Genomic DNA, 21940 nt, shown 5'->3' with positions numbered 1-21940 from the left:
GACTTGTCATCTAAGATGCACAGTTCTTGTCTTGTAGCAGCGTTTCAGTGTAAAACTTACATAGTTGCAATAACACATCCAGTGTCTGCTCATGTTTCTGGATGTATGATATCCTGATGGGATTCCCATTAAGTTGCTTTTTATGCTTTCTCAATGTCACAATTGCTCTAGAGATGGAAGAGTGAACACATCAAAATGTACATCTTTATACTTAATAACACACCAAATACATTTTTTTCAATGCATTTCAAGAATTTATTTAAAGCTGTGATTTTAATTAAAAGTGATTGTAACTACACATATATGATATTTTTCATCAGCAATTAGAATAGCCATAATTAAAATTAGCAAGAGTAGTAGGCAAACTTCTTGTGCTTAGGGCTGATCCGGAGAGAATTAAAGTAGGGTCTATAGGTCCTGGATTGATTATAACTACCTGTTATGGGGACCGTTGCAAACAACTTTATTAATAATGGGACGCAACCGAACCCGGGGTCCGCGATGCAGCCTGTAAGACTGCGGCCAAACACCTTCTGGGTAGAAGGAACAAACAACCAACTAATATATAACAATCCCTCCCGTGTTACAGCACACCGGGACGGGAATAGAGATTCGCACTATCTCCGTTCACCGCACGAGAGATGTGTGACAGGTAATGTAGCCGTAACCCTGTTAACTGCACAGGGCTACGCAGTAGGCGCTAGGATGTGTGTGTGATACACGCCGGCGTATACATGCTCCCAGCCGGCGTGCTACCGGACTGAGGAGTAACTCTCCACGTGGCTTACAGGCAGTGTCGGGGATACGGTGTCTGCAGATGGCTCGGGGTGTATGGCGACCCCTTTGTCGGAGCCCGACTGCCTAACGAAGCTACCTGCCTCCCTCCATCTAAGGCTGCCTATCCCCCGCTAAACCTGCCTAGCAGAAGCTAAAGCACACGTGGAGCCCAAACGGCCAAGGGTCCACACATCAACACCATCACAGCTCAAAGATCAGAGCACGCCGCCATGTTTGTGGGCGGGCTGTTTAAAGATTAAGCCCTGCCCACCGTCGCACTATTGGAGACGTCACCTGCGACCAATCATGCGGTGCCAGGTCTCCGGATCAGCTGACTCCTAAACCACCAATCACGGTCCGCCATGTCACGGGCATGCTCAGTGCAGTGAATCCTGGACTTAGGCTGTAGCAGCCCTGTTTCCCTCCGCAACCTACGCTTCATGTTGCTATAAACAAAGACCCAAGAGACAACCTGTACATCTCATGCACCAGCTAGGCGTTGGGGCTGATGGTGATGCTGAGCAGCATCTGTCCTGGCTAGACCAGAATGGGAGACAACAGAATCCACCAAAGATTCCAAACCCATTTCAGATCCAGCAAACACCTGATGCCTAACACCTACTTATATATGTAATAAAGCTTGATTTTGCAAGTAATGATTACTGAATACTACATATTGCACTGGTTACATTTAGACAAGTTGATTAGTGTTCTATTTGGTAATATTGAGCTTCAAAGCTATAAACATCTCTGGGGTTCTCACTATAATACTGTATGATTAGTATATTGGATGTACTGAAGAATGTTTTATCTGTGTTCTTGCAGATCCTTCCAAGAATTTTTCCCTCCCATGGAAATCCATCATAGATTGTCACATCATGAGCATCACATGTTGGAGGATCTCCCATCCTATTGAAATATAATATGGAATCCTTATTATCCAACATATTACTGATTGCAAATTGTATTATTACAAATATCAGGGGATTACTGTACATAGCATGCTTTTTATTTCACATAGCTTGTACTAGAAATAAATAGAACGTACCGTAAATAATTGAAACGAAGTTCCACAAAACTAGATGCATTTCCTCTAATGGTCCATGTCCACCAGATATTAGGACGGGGATAAAACTCTTTATATATTAGGCCAGAACGACTTGTAAGAACAGCACCACAGGTCTCTCCTAGAAGGACAATACATGTTAGTAGTCATATAAGTACAATATCTATGTCAGTAAAATGTCTTCTACATGTGGAACACAATGTAGTGACCTATACTAGGGATATAACAAGTAATGTATAAAGAATACAATATTCTAACACTAAAGAGACCCTCTACCTCATAGTAAATGCACAAAGCATAGTTAAAATACATGCTGCCCCACTTTATATTCTAGTTGGTGCTGTTCCTCTGATTTACAGTCCTTTCTTCATGTATCTAAAGTGGCTTTGAGCATTGTGTTTTCTGGAAGTTTGAGACAATGCCCCAGGTCTGGGTTGCTCCATGTATGAGCAAAGGAGAAAGGTGGTCTCAAATGACCAAAGAAAAGTGTGCCTAGTCTAGCCTGGGGTACTTCCCCTTTTAAATGGACCAACCCAAAGCAGGAGGACTATCTCAGACTTCCAAAATGCAAATAGCCTCTTCAGAGGAAAAATACTTTAACTCTAGTGCCACCTATTGGAAGTAGCACTCCTAAAAGTCAATATTGGCCCTTTAACAGGCCTTGCCACATGACTTAGGATAAGAAACCAAACTAGAAACTCCATTTTCAGACATGTATTTCAGGGTGTTTGCCCTCAATGATGTCTCAAACCATTTAATGAATATTGTTAAAACAAAATCCAAAAAAACAATGATGCAAATGCATTTTTTGTGAAAAGTTAGCTTGTGAAAAGTTAACAGCTCTTATTTTCATGTCTTGCTTTGTATTTTTAACTAATTATTTAAAAGGCTGTACAGAGGTATATACTTGCCTGAATTTGAGGGTGGAGTGGCTGTAAAATAATATTTAAAACATTTTACTAAAAATATTACTTTTTCCGAAAAGGAACTTTACTTTAGCATTTCATGTACCATATGTAAATAGTCACATATCAACATTTAATTCTTAAATTTTGTTAAATGAGTAATCCAGGGAGATAAAAATGTGTCTCAAATTTTTTGTCTAAAACTATGAAGGCTGATAGCCCTCTCCTCTGCCTTATATTGCATGTAAATTCATGTAATTTTTCACTGTGACCTCACTTAACAACAGTGGTGCTGATCCTAAGAGCTCATCCTCTCTTCTGGGGTGAAAGGTCAGATATCATGGGGCGTGGCTATAGTCCTACTGCTCACCAAGACTCATCACCTGCTTTGTGCAAGCTTGATGTCCCCCATCCCTCCATCTAATTCCTGTTTTGCTCTGCCTGTCTGCACTGTCATAGCTTACTTATGAACTGTGGAGGTGGGTGGCATGAGAAATGGAGATGTGCCTGCCTGCACCTTCAGAGCTTGTATATGACCTGTGAAGGTGTGTGGAGTGAGAGTTGGAGATGAAACTGCCCGCACCTTCACAGCTTGTATGTAGCCAGTGAAGGTGTGTGGAGGGAGAGCTGGAGATGCACCTGCGTGCACCTTCACAGCTTCTATATAGCCTCTAAAAGTATGTGGCATGAGAGCTGGATATTCGCCTGCCTGCACCTTCACAGCTTGTATAAGACCTGTGACGGTGTGTGGAGTTAGAGTTGGAGATGACTGCCTGCACCTTCACAGCTTGTATATGACCTCTGAAGGTGACTGGAGTGAGAGCTGGAATTGCGCCTGCCTGCACCTTCACAGCTTGTATGTGACCTGTAAATGTATATGGAGTGAGAGCTGGAGATGCACCTGCCTGTACCTTCACAGCTTGTACATGACATGTGAAAGTATGTGGAGTGAGAGCAGGGAGAGGAAAATAGCAGGACATACACAAGCTGTGAAGGTGTAGACAGGCAGAGTAGAACGAGAGTCAGGGAGAAAGTGGACTTCACATCTGCAATCAGACTATAATAAGTCTTGATCAGCCAGCGTGGTTAATGAGCAGCAGCACGCTAGCTACGTCCCCAGATCAATGACATATCATCACCGAAGGGAAGGGGAGCAGTTGTAGTACTGTAATGTGAGATCACAGTGATATGTTTCAAGGGTGGACATATCATTAGTGCAACCTGTGAAACCGCACAGGGGACCAAGAGGTGAAGGGGCCCATATTGTGCATTATGATGAGTTATTGGACTGCACTGGATCCATATATCATATCTGCACAGGGGCCCAATTCTGTCTGTATCCGCCAGTGCTAAGTTTATAAAATCACATGTGCAAATTGCCTCTTCAGAGAAAATGAGGACTTGTACTCTATAGCGCCACCTATTGGAAGTAGCAACCCTACAAGTCATAATCAACCCTTTAACGAGTCGTGCAATATAACTTAGGATAAAAGCCAAATCAGAATCTCAATTTGCAGACACGGTGTTTTGGGCGGTTGGCCCTCGTCAGTGCAAAGTATGAGAACTGATTTGGCTAGGTGAGAGGCTCTGAACTGAGGTCTAAGGGGTAGCGTTTCTCCTTATGAAGAGTGACACACCAACTCTGGCACGTCAAGGTAAGGAAGCTTATTCGCCATGCAATGCTCCTCTGGGAAATTTAATATGCAAATTGCCTCTTCAGGAATCACATGAAATTACATATAAGACCAGACAGAGGGATATCAACCTGCATAATGTTAGAATGTAGATTGAAATAAATGTTTATCTCCCTGTAGTATTTCTTAAAGAAGTTGTCAACTACTTAGACAACCCCTTCTCATACCCAACTCATGGCCCGATAAAATAAAAAAGCATATATCACCTTTCGTGTCGGCGCCATTCCAGCTGAGTTGGCACTGACGTTCCCGCAGACAAATTCAAACATCAAGAAGAAGTCAGTGCTGCGGCTACCCTCTCACTTCCTCTTGATGTTCGAGTTGTCCAAAGGCAGAGACAGTGACACCAGCGCTGATTGGGCGACACAATCACACAAGAGCCCGAGGAATGCAAGTTCCGACACCGCTGGAACAACGCTGGCACAGGAGGTGAGTATAAGCTTTTTGATTTTATCGGTGCTAAACATTTAGATCAAGAAGGGGTTGTCCTAGTAGTAGACAACCCCTTTAAACTATATAAGCTAAACATCTATAGCAATGTATTTTATTTGGATTTTGGTTTACCATATATTGTTATTTAATATTAAAGAAAAATTATTTTTTTTCATTAACTATTTATTTCAAAGCTTAAACATAGTTACAGAATGAAAAAAAAGGAAAAAGTTGTCAATAAGCTGAATGAGCAAAACCTGGAGAAATACAAAAACCTATGTCACACATACAACTCCTGGCAAAAATTATGGAATCACCGGGCTCGGAGGATGTTCATTTAGTTGTTTAATGTTGTTGAAAAAAAGCAGATCACAGACATGGCAAAAAACTAAAGTCATTTCAAATGGCAACTTTATGGCTTTAAGAAACACTAAAAGAAATCAAGAAAAAAAAGGTGGTACTCAGTAAGGGTAATTTTTTTCAGACCAAGCAGAGGGAAAAAAATATGGAATTACTCAATTCTGAGGAAAAAATTATGGAATCATGAAAAACAAACACACAAAAGATCACTCCAATACATCACTAGAATTTTGTTGTACCACCTCTGGCTTTAATAACAGCTTGCAGTCTCTGAGGCATGGACTTAAGGAGTGACAAACAGTACTCTTCATCTATCTGGCTCCAACTTTCTCTGATTGCTGTTGCCAGATCAGCTTTGCAGGTTGGAGCCTTGGATTGAGATCCAGACTATTTGCAGGCCATGACGTTGACCTTATGTGTCTTCTGTCAAGGAATGTTTTCACCGTTTTTGCTCTATGGCAGGATGCATTATCATCTTGAAAAATTATGTAATCATCCCCAAACATCCTTTCAATTGATGGGATAAGAAAACTGTCCAAAATATCAATGTAAATTTGGGCATTTATTGAAGATGTAAGGACAGTCATCTCCCCAGTGCCTTTACCTGACATGCAGCCCCATATCATCAATGACTGTGGAAATTGCATGTTCTCTTCATGCCGTCATCTTTATAAATCTCATTGGAACGGCACCAAACAAAAGATCCAGCATCATCACCTTGCCCAATGCAGATTCGCTATTCATCACTGAATATGACTTTCATCCAGTCATCCACAGTCCACGATTGCTTTTCCTTAGCCCATTGTAACCTTGTTTTTTTCTGTTTAGGTGTTAAAGATGGCTTTTGTTAAGCTTTTCTGTATGTAAATCACATTTCCTTTAGGCAGTTTCTTACGGTTCCGTCACAGACATTGACTCCAGTTTCCTCCCATTTTTTCCTCATTTGTTTTGTTTGAGCATTTCCTGTTTTGGAGACATATTGCTTTAAGTTTCCGGTCATGGTGCTTTGATGTCTTCCTTGGTCTACCAGTATCTTTGCCTTTAACAACCTTCCCATTTTGTTTGTATTTGGTCCAGATTTTAGACACAGCTGACTGTGAACAACCAACATCTTTTGCAACATTGCGTGATGATTTACCTTCTTTTAAGAGTTTGATAATCCTCTCCTTTGTTTCAATTGACATCTCTCATGTTGGAGCCATGATTCATGTCAGTCCACTTGGTGCAACAGCTCTCCACGGTGTGATCACTCCTTTTTAAATGCAGACTAACGAGCAGATCTAATTTGATGCAGGCGTTAGTTTTGGAAATGAAAATTTACAGGGTGATTCCTCAGAATTGAGTGATTCCATAATTTTTTCCCTCTGCTTGGTCTGAAAAAAGTACCCTTACTGAGTACCACATTTTTTTTCTTGATTTCTTTTAGTGTTTCTAAAAGCCATAAAGTTGCCATTTGAAATGAGTTTCATTTTGTGCCATGTCTGAGATCTGCTTTTTTTCAACAACATTAAACAACTGAATAAACATCTTCCGAGCCCGGTGATTCCATAATTGTTGCCAAGGATTGAAGAATATCAAGCTTTTTAAATGGTCAGAATAAAAAATGTTTATTTTTTTCATAATTAGATAGATATGCGGTATTGATTGGTGTTTTAATTTTTCTTGCCACTACACAATATTTTGTAAAAATCTAATGTAAGACATTAAAATGTGGTTGTTCAGGTCCACACAAAATGTTATTTTAGTTAGGTGGAAATTACAGGGAAAATATAGTGTTTTTCTTTAAGGGTTCACAGTCACACAGATACTGTATGACTGTATGGCCTTTTTGCACTGTCAGGCCCTGTATGTAGAGGTTTTTTTTTTTGCTTCTGAAAGAGAAAACCTGCTGTACAGTCCAATGGCACACACCACCATTATGTCTCATAATAGCATGTAATACTGCAGAAAAAGCTCTGCATTCCTCTGTATGAAACCAGAAGCACACACAATATGGCAATCTATTAGGGCTCTCTATAAAATGAAGGTATATGCCTGAAGAAGGAGTTGGTTCAGGTCTGAAATGCGTAGCATTTTAATAAATATAATTTTTATACTCAATATTTTGGTACCCATCCCTTGGTCCAGAATTGGCAGCGCTTTTTAAACACTCTTTTTTTTCAACTTCTCTATTGTATTTTCTGGGTCCAAGTCCTGGATCCGGCGGGTTGAGCAGCAGCCATTGGAGTGTCTATATGCTTTCATCAGAGTTGTGCCTGGAATCACACAACTCACATATGTGAGTAGATTACTTTCTCTACTCTGTTCTCTTATTGTCTGACCTGCAGAAGGAGTGCTTCAATTTTCTTTTTTCCCCATTTTTATAAAATGAAGCTGTAATACTGCTGTGTGCATGAGCTCAAATAAAGCTGGAGCCAAGAGGTCTAGTTCACATGTTACTTATAGGATTTCCTAATCTGAGTCTTTGTTAGGTTCGATAAGTCTGCCAAATCTGCCCAACTGAGTACATTTTTGGACTAAAAAGCAAAATCTAAAAAATATTTTAATGCAAATAATCTTAAAATCAAGTGTACAATCTTCAAAACTGTGAATTGTTGCTAAAAATGATTATATGAAACCACGTGGAAGACTGTCTAGAAGTGATATCTGAAGTGTAAAGATTACAGTAACTTAGTCATTCAATATCAAGAATTATTAAACTTACTAGTAGATATCGGTGAGCCTGTAAAGAGAGAAGTGGGATTTAGTCAGTATGTTTCATTAAAGAAAAAGATATTTCATACAAAATAAGAAGATAAACAATCTGAAAATTAGATTTTAAATATTTCAAGTCAAGAAATGTTGATAAAATTGATGATATGAGGCCATGTGTAACAGTGACTAGAAGTGCTATCTGATGGGTAAACACTACAGTCATGGCCAAAAGTATTGAGATGAAACAAATAGTAATTTTTCCAAAGTTTACTGCTTCATTTTTTGTAATGGCAATTTGCATATACTCCTGAATGTCAAAGAGTGATCAGCTTAACAGCAATTTTACTGTACTTGCAAAGTCAATATTTGCCCAGAAAATGAACTTTAACCCCCAAAACACATTTCAACATCATTGCAGTCCTGCCTTAAAAGGAGCAGCTAACATCGTTTTAGTGATTGATCCATTAACACAGGTGTGGGTGTTGATGAGGACAGGGCTGGCGATCAATCAGTCATGATTAAGTAAGAATGACATCACTGGACACTTTAAAAGGAGGCTGGTTCTAGGTATCATTGTTTCTCTACAGTTAACCATGGTTATCTCTAAAGAAACACGTGCAGCCATCATTGCACTGCACAAAAATGGCCTAACAGGGAAGAGTATCGCAGCTACAAAGATTGCACCTCAGTCAACAATCTATCGCATCATCAAGAACTTCAAGGAGAGAGCTTCCATTGTTGTCAAAAAGGCTCCAGGGTGCCCAAGAAAGACCAGCAAGCGCCAGGACCGTATCTTAAAACTGTTTCAGCTGCGGTATCAGACTACCAGCAGTGCCGAGCTTGCTCAGGAATGGCAGCAGGCTGGTGTGAGTGCTTCTGCACGCACTGTGAGGCGGAGACTCTTTGAGCAAGGGCTGGTTTCAAGGAGGGCAGCAAAGAAGCCACTTCTCTCCAGAAAAAACATCAGGGACCGACTGATATTCTGCAAAAGGTACAGGGAGTGGACTGCTGAGGACTGGGGCAAATTCATTCTCTCTGATGAATCCCCTTTTCGATTGTTTGGGACATCTGGAAAACAGCTTATTCTGAGAAGAAGAGGTGAGCGCTACCACCAGTCTTGTCTCATGCCAACTGTAAAGCATCCGGAAACCATTCATGTATGGGATTGCTTCTCAGCCAAGGGAATCGGCTCACTCACAGTCTTGCCTAAAAACACAGCCATGAATAAAGAATGGTACCAGAATGTCCTCCAAGAGCAACTTCTCCCAACCGTCCAAGAGCAGTTTGGCGCCAAACAATGCCTTTTCCAGCATGATGGAGCACCTTGCCATAAAGCAAAGGTGATAACTAAATGGCTCATGGAACAAAACATAGAGATTTTGGGTCCATGGCCTGGAAACTCCCCAGATCTTAATCCCATTGAGAACTTGCGGTCAATCATCAAGAGACGGGTGGACAAACAAAAACCAACAAATTCTGGCAAAATGCATGCATTTATTATGCAAGAATGGACTGCTATCAGTCAGGATTTGGTCCAAAAGTTGATTGAGAGCATGCCAGGGAGAATTACAGAGGTCTTGAAGAAGAAGGGGCAACACTGCAAATATTGACTTGCTGCATTAACTCATTCTAACTGTTAATATAACCTATTGGTACTCATAATATGATTGCAATTATATTTCTGTATGTGATATAAACATCAGACAAACACTAATAAAAACCAGAGGCCAGCAGATCATGTGAAAATATAATTTTGGTGTCATTCTCAAAACTTTTGGCCATGACTGTACAGTAACTCATTTTGCTATTATATAAAAAGTATTATTTTACATTACTAGTAAATATCTGTGACCCTGTAAATGCAAAAGAGGATTTAAATGTGTATCATTAAATGAAAAAATAAAGTTATGCTAAACAGCCCTGATCCAATATCATAATGTGATCTCGTCTACCGAATATTCTGCATTTCATAATTGCATCCAACTAGCTATTACATGTATTATTTGTTGATATTTCTATAATGATTGCATCCAACATATTAACAAATTGTCTATGTGTGTGGGGAGATCTTTGGCCAAAAATATCTTGGTGGGCAGAAACCATGAACTTGCTACCTTTTGTTTTTAATAATTTTTTAGATGTTTATCACATTGGGTTGCCATCAATAAAGATGTTCTACATGATGGCAGATGTGCATCACTTCACCTGGGGATAACTTTTCTTTTACATGTCCTTAATAGTTATAGTCTAGAAAAAAAATCTGTGTTTACTTTTTTATGAGGTTTACCTTGAAAAATAACCAAAAATTAGCCATTCTCACAAAATATTATCATAGCATAAAGTTTGCGTACCTGAGCAGATGACTCCAGCATCTTCACTATGAGCACAGTTGTGTTTCTTAATTCCAAGGTGGGAACAATGTGATAAAGTGGCTTCATTACCTACACATTGCATATCATCTAACATGATTGGTCCTTGGCCTTCCCCAAATCTGGCCATTCCAGGAGCAGAAGTTGCATAGCCGCACCCCAGCTGACGACATACAATGTCAGCATCGTTCATATCCCAAGAATCATCACACACTGTTCCCCACTCTCCTTTATAGAAGACCTCCACACGGCCAGAACAATAAGTCCCATTTATTAACCTCACAGGTAACCCTAGCAAAATAGGAAAAAGATAAAGAATCTTAAAAAAAAATTCTGGATCTTGCATACACTTTGATAACATTTTCCTTATGTTGTCTAAGGCCCCCTTCACATGTACAAATTTCTGGTATGTATGGCATCCATTTTTTTTTCACGGATACCCCACGTACCCATTATAACCTATGGTGATTTTCACATGTCCATGTTTTCTCATGGGCCATGTGTCCGTGTGAACCATGCAGAGACATTCCCATTTTTTTCCATCAGCACTAATGACAAGGGCCAATACAATTCTATGGGTCCATGAAAAACACGTCCAGCACACGGATGGCATCAATGTGCCATCTCTGTATTCTCCATGTTTAATATTGCAAAGTATAGGAGAAGCTTTGGAATTTCATTCTTTCTTTATCCATACCACTTGTTTAAGTGTTCTCTTTATTTTTTTGAGGAGTGTATTATCAATTTAGTCACTTGCCACTTTATATATAGAATGAACTGTTGAAATGTAAAAAAAAGTAACTTTATTAAGTTTAACACTAATGATGTAAAATAAGATGGAAATAATGAGGATGTATTTTGCACTTATTTATTGTGAAAAAGATCTGTGTATGTTAATGAAATGTAATGATGATAATCACAAACTACACCTATAAATGTTTCACCATTTGCACTTGAACTCTGCTTGAGAAAGGTTCTGTGAACCGAAATGTCTCCATTTGGGCTCAATAAAGTCAATTTTTTCTAAGAACTGAATATATTTGGAGTGCTGCCTTAATATATTTATATATATATATATATATATATATATATATATACTAGATGGTGGCCCGATTCTAACGCATCGGGTATTCTAGAATATGTATGCGGCCGACCGGGCGCAATTAGCAGAGCGGTGTTTAAATTTTGCGCAAAAATCGCTGATTGGTCGCGTTTTGCAACCGCGACCAATCAGCAAAGCGGTGTTTAAATTTGGTGGCAATATCGGTGGCAACCGCGACCAATCAGCGAACCGTGTTAGTGAGAACTGGAGAGCGTGTTTAAATTTGGCACCAAAATCGCTGATTAGTCGCGACTGTGACCAATCAGCAAAGAGGTGTTTAAATTTGGCAACAATACTGCTGATTGGTCGCGGCCGGCGACCACGACCAATCAGCAGAGCGATGCAGAGCGGGGTTTAAATTTGGTGCCAAAATCGCTGATTGGTCGCGTTTGGCAACCGCGACCAATCAGCAAAGCGGTGTTTAAATTTGGTGGCAATATCGGAGATTGGTCGCGGGTGGCGCCTGCGACCAATCAGCGAACCGTGTTAGTGAGAGCTGGAGAGCGTGTTTAATTTGGCACCAAAATCGCTGATTAGTCGCGACCAATCAGCAGAGCGGTTTTTAAATTTGGCGCCAATACTGCTGATTGGTTGCGACCGCCGACCGCGACCAATCAGCAGAGCGATGCAGAGCGTTGTTTAAATTTGGCCCCAAAATCGCTGATTGGTCGCGGCTGGCGGCCGCAACCAATCAGCAAAGCGGTGTTTAAATTTTGGGCCAAAATTGCTGATTGGTCGCGGGCGGCGGTCGCGACCAATCGGCGAACCGTGTTAGTGAGGACTGGAGAGCGTGTTTAAATTTGTCACCAAAATCGCTGATTAGTCGCGACCGCGACCAATCAGCAAAGAGGTGTTTCAATTTGGCGACAATACTGCTGATTGGTCGCGGCCGGCGACCGCGACCAATCAGCAGAGCGATGCAGAGCGGGGTTTAAATTTGGCGCAAAAACCGCTGATTAGTCGCGACCGCGAACAATCAGCAAAGAGGTGTTTAAATTTGGCCCCAATACTGCTAATTGGTCGCGGCAAGCTACCGTGACCAATCAGCAGAGCGTTGATTAAATTTGGCACAAAAAACGAAGATTGGTCACGGCCGGTGGTTGCGACCAATCAGCAGAGTGAGGTTTAAATTTGGCGCCAATACTGCTGACTGGTCACGGCCGACAACCGCGACGAATCAGCAGAGCGGTGTTTAAATTTTGCACCAATACTGCTGATTGATCTCGGCCAGCGACCGCGATCAATCAGCAGAGCATTGATTAAATTTGGCGCCAATCTCGTTGATTGGTCGCGGCTGGAGTCCGCGACCAATCAGCAGAGCGTTGTTTAAATTTGGCACCAATCTCGCTGATTGGACGCGTCCGGCATCCGCGACCAATCAGCAGAGCGTTGTTTAAATTTGGCGCCAAGGTCGCTGATTGGTTGCGGCTGGCGTCCGCGACCAATTAACACAGCAGTGTTTAAATGTGGCGGCAAGATCGGTGATTGGTCGCGGCCGCTATTTAAATGTGGTGCCCAAATCGGTGATTGGTCGCGGGCAGCAGCCGCGACCAATCAGCAGAGCGGTGTTTAACTTTAGCGCCAAGATCACTGATTGGTCGCGGTCTCCGCAAGCGACCAATCAGCGAATCGTATTGTGAGGAGCGGGGAGCGGAATTGTATTAGTGAGGACAGGGGAGCGCCGCTGCCTGTGCAGGTACTTCCGCTGCGAGAACCCGGGACATGAGCGGGCGCTCGGAGCAAAAGTATCCCGACCCGCAGCGCCGCTCCCCGGTCCTCCCTTCACACCCTAGCCACTGATGTCCCCACAGTATCTGCATGGTGTTACAAAGGTCCGGACATTTGTGTTAAAAATCGCTGATTGGTCGCTGGCGCTGCCCGCGACCAATCACCGATTTGGGCGCCAAATGTAAATATCGGCCGCGACCAATCACCGATCTTGTCTCCACATTTAAACACCGCTGTGTTGATTGGTCGCCGACGTAGGGTGCGACCAATCACCGATTTTGGCGCCACATTTAAATAGCGTCCGCGACCAATCAGCACAGCGGTGTTTAAATGTGGAGCCAAGATCGGTGATTGGTCGCGGCCGATATTTGAATGTGGCGCCCAAATCGGTGATTGGTCGCGGGCAGCGTCCGCGACCAATCAGCACTGTAGTGTTTAACTTTTGCGGCAAGATCTGTGATTGGTCGCGGGCCAAGACCGCGACCTATCACCAATTTGTGCGGCACTTTTAAATAGCGGCCACGACCAATTGGATGTCAGCGCCACTCCACGGTCGTCCCTTCACACCCTAGCCGCATGGATGTCAGCGGCGCTGCCTGTGCGGCTACTTCCGCTGCGAGAACCCGGTACATGAGCGGGCGCTCGCAGCAGAAGTATCCCGACTCGCAGCGTTGCTCCCCGGTCCTCCCTTCACACCCTAGCCGCTGATGTCCCCACAGTATCCGCATGGTGTTACAAAGGTCCGGACATTTGTGTCAAAAATCGGTGATTGGTTGCTGGCGCTGCCCGCGACCAATCACCGATTTGGGCGCCAAATTTAAATATCGGCCGCGACCAATCACCGATCTTGGCTCCACATTTAAACACCGCTGTTCTGATTGGTCCCGGCCGATATTTAAATTTGGCGCCCAAATCGGTGATTGGTCGCGGGCAGCGCCAGCGACCAATTAGCGATTTTTAACACAAATGTCCGGACCTTTGTAACACCATGCGGATACTGTGGGGACATCAGCGGCTAGGGTGTGAAGGGAGGACCGGGGAGCGGCACTGCGAGTCCGGATATTTCTGCTGCGAGCGCCCGCTCTTGTCCCGGGTTCTCGGAGCGGAAGTACCCGCACAGGCAGCGCCGCTGACATCCAATTGGTCGCGGCCGCTATTTAAAGCTGCCGCACAAATCGGTGATTGGTCGCTGTCTTGGCCCGCGACCAATCACTGATTTTGGCGCCAAAGTTAAACACTATTGTGCTGATTGGTCGCGGACGCTGCCCGCGACCACTCACCGATTTGGGCGCCAAATTTAAATATCGGCCGCGACCAATCACCGATCTTGGCTCCACATTTAAGCACCGCTGTGCTGATTGGTCGCGGCCGATATTTAAATTTGGCGCCCAAATCGGTGATTGGTCGCGGGCAGCGTCGGCGACCAATCAGCACAGCGGTCTTTAAGTTTTGTGCTAAGATCAGTGATTGGTCAGGTCGGAAGACGGCGACCAATCATCTAATCGTCTTGGTGAGGACCGGGGAGCGGCTCTGCCTGTGCGGCTACTTACGCTGCGAGAACCCGGTACATAGCGGGCGCTCGCAGCAGAAGTATCCCGACCCGCAGCGCCGCTCCCCAGTCCTCCCTTCCGCATGGAGGTCAACGGCGCCGGCGGTCCTTCCGCTGCATCTCCGTCCCGCAGATGGGTCCGGCGGTCGGGTTCCTTCCGCTGCTACCGGCCAGGAGATGAGCGCCTCGCGCCGGTCATCTCCCGGCTGCATCGCCGCTGAGCTCCGTCCCGCTAAATGAGCGACGCTGGATTTCCTGGACAGACAGACACACAGACAGACAGACAGACGGGATAAGACGATTATATATATAGATATATATATATATCTATATATATAGATATATATATATATATATACAGTACAGACCAAAAGTTTGGACACACCTTCTCATTTAAAGATTTTTCTGTATTTTCATGACTATGAAAATTGTACATTCACACTGAAGGCATCAAAACTATGAATTAACACATGTGGAATTATATACTTAACAAAAAAGTGTGAAACAACTGAAAACATGTCTTATATTCTAGGTTCTTCAAAGTAGCCACCTTTTGCTTTAATGACTGCTTTGCACACTCTTGGCATTCTCTTGATCAGATTCAAGAGGTAGTCACCGGAAATGGTTTTCACTTCACAGGTGTGCCCTGTCTGGTTTAATAAGTGGGATTTCTTGCCTTATAAATGGGGTTGGGACCATCAGTTGTGTTGTGCAGAAGTCTGGTGGATACACAGCTGATAGTCCTACTGAGTAGACTGTTAGAATTTGTATTATGGCAAGAAAAAAGCAGCTAAGTAAAGAAAAATTAGTGGCCATCATTACTTTAAGAAATAAAGGTTAGTCAGTCCGAAAAATTGGGAAAACTTTGAAAGTGTCCCCAAGTGCAGTTGCAAAAACCATCAAGCACTACAAAAAAGTGGCACACATAAAGACCGCCCCAGGAAAGGAAGACCAAGAGTCACCTCTGTTTCTGAGGATAAGTTTATCTGAGTCACCAGTAGAGATGAGCGTTGTTCTACTCGAACTGTTCGCCAATCTCAAATTCGAGCTGTTTTGGGCGGTGTTCGAGCCGTTCGGCGAACACGAACGATTTGAGAAAAATTCGGCTGTTCGAGGTTATGTTCGATAACTGTTCGTGCACCAAAATCATAACTGGATTTTTTCTCAGTAATGATGAAAATTAATGTTAATATGCAGTTTGAGTGTACAGCGGGGTGGGGGGAGGGGCAGGGGATGGATCTCTGCAGGAATAATGAAGATCTCCATTTTTTTTTCTCTTTCCCGCATTTACAGTGGGGAGGTGCAATCTGTCAGCCTATCAGCAGCGCACACACGGAGCGAAGTGCTTTTTTCACACAAGCAAGGGCATGTGTCATTGGCAGTGTATGTCACATGTCCTTGCCCTATAAGACCAAGCCATTTTCCCCGTCACCACCATTTTCTCACTGCTACAGCTGCATGTTAGACGGCACCGCTGTTGCTGTGTGCGCTATACCTTGTTAATTTCAACCCAATTTTCGCACAAATCTACAGATAGCTTGGGAGTAGGGAATAGTTGTGATTGCAGTCCTTTTAAGGACTAGGTTACAGCATTTCCTACGACTTTTATCAGGCAGGTCTGTGCTCTTAAATAGATAGATTGTGGGAGTAAAGAATAATTGTAATTGCAGTCCTTTTCAGGACTAGGTTACATCAGTTCCTATCAGTTTTTGCCAGGCAGGTCTGTGCCAGTGCTGTGCAAGTTTTTTTCACAGCATTTGGCTGAATCTAGCAAAGCTAATCCTTTTTGGCGTATTGCAGAGTGTGTTAGTCAGTGGAGTAGCCTATCTGTGTTGCAAGATATACCACCTGTGTATAGAATACCAATTTTTTTACTGCACCTAGTGAAGTAAAATCTTTTGGGCATAGCATCATTCTATTAGTCCATCTATACTGACCTCCATCAGGTTGCAAATTGAATATAATTTTTTTCTGCATCTAGCTCTGAAAAAATATTTGGGCTTCTAGCAGTGTGTGGGACTTGTTCTATTAGTCCATCTATACTGACCTCCATCAGGTTGCAAACTGAATATCATTTTTTTCTGCATCTAGCTCTGAAAAAATATTTGGCCTTCTAGCAGTGTGTGGGACTTGTTCTATTAGTCCATCTATACTGACCTCCATCACGCTGCAAATTCAAAATAATTTTTTGTCTGCATCTAGCTCTGAAAAAATATTTGGCCTTCTAGCAGTGTGTGGGACTTTCTCTATTAGTCCATCTATACTGACCTCCATCAGGTTGCAAATTAAAAACAATTTTTTGTCTGCATCTAGCTCTGAAAAAATATTTGGCCTTCTAGCAGTGTGTGGGACTTTCTCTATTAGTCCATCTATACTGACCTCCATCAGGTTGCAAATTAAAAATAATTTTTATCTGCATCTACCTCTGAAAAAATATTTGGGCTTCTAGCTGTGTGTGAGACTTGTTCTATTAGTCCATCTATACTGACCTCCATCAGGTTGCAAACTGAATATAATTTTTTTCTGCATCTAGCTCTGAAAAAATATTTGGCCTTCTAGCAGTGTGTGGGACTATCTCTATTTGTCCATCTATACTGACCTCCATCAGGTTGCAAATTAAAAATAATTTTTATCTGCATCTAGCTCTGAAAAAATATTTGGCCTTCTAGTAGTGTGTGGGACTTTCTCTATTAGTCCATCTATACTGACCTCTATCAGGTTGCAAACTGAATATATTTTTTTTCTGCATCTACCTCTGAAAAAATATTTGGGCTTCTAGCTGTGTGTGGGACTTGTTCTATTTGTCCATCTATACTGACCTCCATCAGGTTGCAAATTGAATATAATTTTTTTCTGCATCTAACCCAGCCAATAGTTTTGGCCTAATACCACAGTTTGGCCACTCAGCTCTGCTCGGTTCCCATCCATTGTTCTTTTGTGCAAACAACTCCAGAGTTGTGAATTAGTTAACCACCAAAATGAGTGGAAAAAGGCCTGCTGCTGGTGGAAAAGGGAATAGGCGTGTTGGGAAGGGGAAAAAAGGTTGTGTCCGTGGGGTAGGTGTTAAAGCAACAGTAACATCTGCAGAAGAAAGACCATCTTCCAGCCAAACTAAAATGTCTACTTCTTTTAGCGGACAATGTGATAAGATCCCTTTCTTACGGCCACGCCAATCGCTACAAATTCCAGATGAGGCACAAAAACAGCAGGTGCTTCAACGGATATCAAGTGCTCCTTTAAGTGGGCTCTCCACATAAACTTCAACATCACAAATACTCCAGTCCTCAAAGGTGTCACCCCAATCGCACTTGCTTCCTCACAGCTCCCAAATCTCCAGCTGCCCATCTGAGTATGAGGTAGAACAGATGGTTGAGTCTGCAGAGCTGTTTACTCATACTATAGCCTGGGAATCATAGGTCGACTCCAGCGCTTCTGTGAATCCAGACGAGGAAATGATCTGCACTGATGCCCAGAATCTTTATGAGTCGGATCCAGGACCAGACACTGAAGGTTCTGACCATAATGTAGACCCTCATTCCCAAACTGTAACTCCTGCTGGTGGAGACAATGAGGAAGACGATGATGAGACTCAAATACCTGATTGGAGCGACAACTTTAGTTTTTTGTCAGGGCAGGAACAGGTTGGCTCTGAGGACGACGGGTGTGATAACGCACAGGGTGATGATGATGAGGTTGGAGATCCCACTTACTGTCAACCCACAGTCAGCCAAGAGATGAGGTCAGCAGAGGAGGTGGAGGAAGATGCTAGTGACGACGAGGTCAGGTTGCGCCTTCCTGGACAGAGACCTAGTACTGGAAGCACGTCAACAACTGCATCCTCAAACACAACTCTGCCTCTCACCACAAGTCGTGGTGGCTCTTCAGGTCGCATGAGTGCTAAGCCTTGCATAGCCTGGGCATTTTTTCAGATCGATAAAGATGACCCAACTCGTGTTATCTGTAACATTTGTCAGCAAAAGCTAAGTAGAGGCTAAAAAATACATAGTTTGAGTACTTCATGCATGAACCGGCACATGGACATGAAGCATAAGTTGCAGTGGGAAGCTCAGTGTGCTACAATGCGGCCTAGCCGGCCGGGCCAACCACCGTCTGCCATATCTTGTGCATTCGCGGCCTCTTCATCCTCTGTGACTGGGGAGACAGCAGTCACACCTGTTTCGGGGCGCAGACCTGCCACCTCTTTTCCCGCAACAGCCAGCGTGATTGGCAGGTCATCATTTTCTTTGGAGGTGGTAACACCAGCTGGTGTTGAGCGCTGTCCGACATCGATAGCACCACCTTTGGATCAAGGCAACCTAACATGTCCGCCTGCATCTTCCTCACAGACCGGCAGTTTGCCGGGGACACCCTTATCAACCCCGTCTAAGCACAATAGCCAGCCCTCGGTCCCTCAGATGTGGACAAGTAAAAGACCATTTCCTCCTAGCCATGAGAAAGCTAAGAGGTTGAATTTCACCATCTGCAAGCTCTTGGCTACAGAAATGCTGACTTTCCGCCTGGTGGACACAGAGGATTTTCGAGACCTTATGTCCGTCGCAGTGCCCCAGTACCAGATGTCCAGTCGGCACTACTTCTCAAAGAACAGTGTGCCTGCGCTCCACCAGCATGTCGCACACAACATCACCGCTTTCTTTGAGAAACTCTGTGTGTGACAGGGTGAAATTCAACACAGACACTTGGACGAGTAGGCATGGACAGGGGCGTTACATGTCGCTGACTGGGCACTGGGTAACTATGGTGACAGCAGGACAAGGGGCTGCTGTCCAAGTCTTGCCGTCCCCACGAGTTGTGCGTCAATCCTCTTTATGTCAAAGTTCCTCCACTGCTTCTGCCTCCTCAACCTCCTCTCGGTCTTCCACCTGCACCCAAAGCCTGTCTGGTCATGCCACAAGCTTTCTAACTGCGCAGAAGGGATCCTGCACACCTCCTTACTATGCTGGCAGTAGGGCTCAACGTCATCAGGCGGTTTTTACTTTGAAATGTCTGGGAAATGTGAGTCACACAGCTGAGGAGTTGTGGTCAGCTCTGGAGAACCAATTTCATGAATGGTTGTCTCCACTGGACCTGAAACCAGGGAAGGCCGTGTGTGACAATGCTGCAAACCTGGGTGCGGCCCTTCGCCGGGGCAATGTCACACACGTGCCTTGTATGGCTCACGTGTTGAACCTGGTTATCAAGCAGTTTTTAGCCCACTATCCCAGACTAGATGGCCTTCTGCAGAGGGCACGGTCGCTGTGTGCTCACTTCCGCCGTTCGCATCCCGCAGCTCAGCGACTTACATCTCTACAGAAGTCGTTGGGCCTGCCACTTCACCGGCTAAAATGCGATGTGCCTACCCGGTGGAATTCAACTCTGCACATGTTGCAGCGACTGTGGCAGCACCGACAAGCCCTGGTGCAATACGTTCTGACGTATAGCCTGGGCCAACGAGATCCAGAGGTGGGGCAAATCACGCTGGAGGAGTGGTCTCAGATCAGGGACCTATGCACCCTTCTGCACAGTTTTGAAATGGCGACGAAGATGTTTAGTGCTGACGATGCCATTATCAGCATGACTATTCCGGTGATTTACATGCTGGAGCACATGTTGAACAGGATTCGGAGTCAGGTGGTGGCACAAGAGGAGGTGGAGGAAGTAGAGGAGGAGGAGTTGTATGCGGAAGGGCTAACATCTGCAAGGTCCAGATGGTCGGCAGCACCAAGGCGGCAGGCATGTGAGGGTGGGGGAGATGGTTTTACCAGGGCGCATGGTAGCAGCCAAACTAGTGAGGAAGGTGCAGGAGCCCAGGAAGAAGTGGAGGACGAACTGATGGAAGACTCATCAGATGAGGGAGACCTTGATCACATTTCTGTTGTGCGAGGTTGGGGGGAGAGGACAGAGGAAGGAAGCATGATTGTTACCTCGCCACCAACACAACAGGGACTTGGTGCTCCTGGATGCGCAACACACATGAGTGCCTTCTTGCTGCACTACCTGCAACATGACCCTCGAATTGTGAGAATTAGAAATTATCCTGACTACTGGGTTGCCACACTGTTAGATCCCCGGTACAAAAGTAAATTTGCAGAAATTATTCCTGCCATAGAAAGGGATGCACGCATGCAGGAGTATCAGCAGAGACTGTTGCAGAATCTTACATGTGCTTTTCCACAAAACACCAGTGGTGCACGTAGTGAATCTCACAGTTCCAACTTGCCAACCGTGGGACCGTCAAGTGTTCAGCACTCAAACCGTAACAGAACCACAGTATCTGCTGGTAACATCAATTTTGCGGAATCATTTCACCACTTTTTTAGGCCATCCTTTGCATTGCCACAGGAGACAAGAAGTCTGACACATAGTCAACGCCTAGAGACGATGGTACAGGAGTATCTCCAAGTAAACATTGAAGCCATGACTGTGTCACTGTACCCTTGCTCTTTTTGGGCTTCCAATCTGGATAAATGGCCGGAGCTAGCCACTTACGCCTTGGAGATCTTGTCATGCCCCGCAGCCAGCGTTCTGTCTGAACGTGTGTTCAGCGCTGCTGGTGGTGTGCTGACAGATAAGCGCACGCGGCTCTCCACTGATAATGTAGACAGACTCACGTTCATAAAGATGAACAAATCATGGATCCGAAACGACTTTTCTACCCCTGTGTCATCCTGGGGAGAGTAAAAGCTTGATGATTGGTTAAAATCACCCTACCAACCGTTTTAAGCTTTCAAATTACTATTCATGTTTATCTGTATCTTGGCTGGAAAATAATTTGGGCTTTGTAGCAGTGTGCAGCACTGATTCTATTAGGCCATCTATAATAAGCTCCACCAGATTTAAAATTACTAATCATGTTTATCTGTATCTTGACTGGAAAATAATTTGGGCTTTGTAGCAGTGTGCAGCACTGATCCTATTAGGCCATCTATACTAAGCTCCACCAGATTTAAAATTAATAATAATTTTTAGCTGCATCTAGCCCGGAAAATAATTTTGGGGCTCCGAGATGCGCAAGACACATAAGTGCCTTCTTGCTGCACTACATGCAACATGACCCTCATATTGTCAGAATTCGAAGTAATCATGACTACTGGGTTGCCACACTCTTAGATCCCCCAAACTTTTCGATCAACCTTTTCATTTTAATAAAGACCCAAAAAATGATCATTTTTGAAATTATAAGCATTAGCAGGTTATTAGAAACTGAAATCAAACAGTTTTCAACTCAAAACTTTATTCTAGGTGATGTTACATTTTCACATAGGAC

General features: G+C 43.8%; 1 protein-coding gene across 13 annotated transcripts in view; it reads right to left on the bottom strand.

Annotated features, from left to right (window-relative positions):
- Positions 1 to 254: 254 nt before the first annotated feature.
- Positions 255 to 21940, bottom strand: part of LOC141273442 (scavenger receptor cysteine-rich domain-containing protein DMBT1-like) — a 253334-nt gene continuing 231648 nt past the window's right edge. For all 13 annotated transcript variants that reach the window (XM_073685267.1, XM_073685271.1, XM_073685268.1 and 10 more), the window contains 5 exons: positions 10280 to 10588; positions 7939 to 7956; positions 2755 to 2775; positions 1826 to 1964; positions 255 to 1686 (listed from right to left, as the gene is read on the bottom strand). In XM_073685267.1, the coding sequence (XP_073541368.1) occupies positions 1482 to 1686; positions 1826 to 1964; positions 2755 to 2775; positions 7939 to 7956; positions 10280 to 10588 (692 nt within the window). In that variant the 3' untranslated portion in view covers positions 255 to 1481. The remainder of the gene's footprint in view (positions 1687 to 1825; positions 1965 to 2754; positions 2776 to 7938; positions 7957 to 10279; positions 10589 to 21940) is intronic.

The sequence above is a fragment of the Phyllobates terribilis genome, unplaced genomic scaffold (genome assembly GCF_046119375.1).
Source record: "Phyllobates terribilis strain yellow unplaced genomic scaffold, ASM4611937v1 Scaffold_5__5_contigs__length_657084704, whole genome shotgun sequence".
Lineage (NCBI taxonomy): Eukaryota > Metazoa > Chordata > Amphibia > Anura > Dendrobatidae > Phyllobates > Phyllobates terribilis.
Note: the sequence above shows the minus strand (reverse complement) of the source record. Positions and strands in the feature narration are given on the sequence as shown.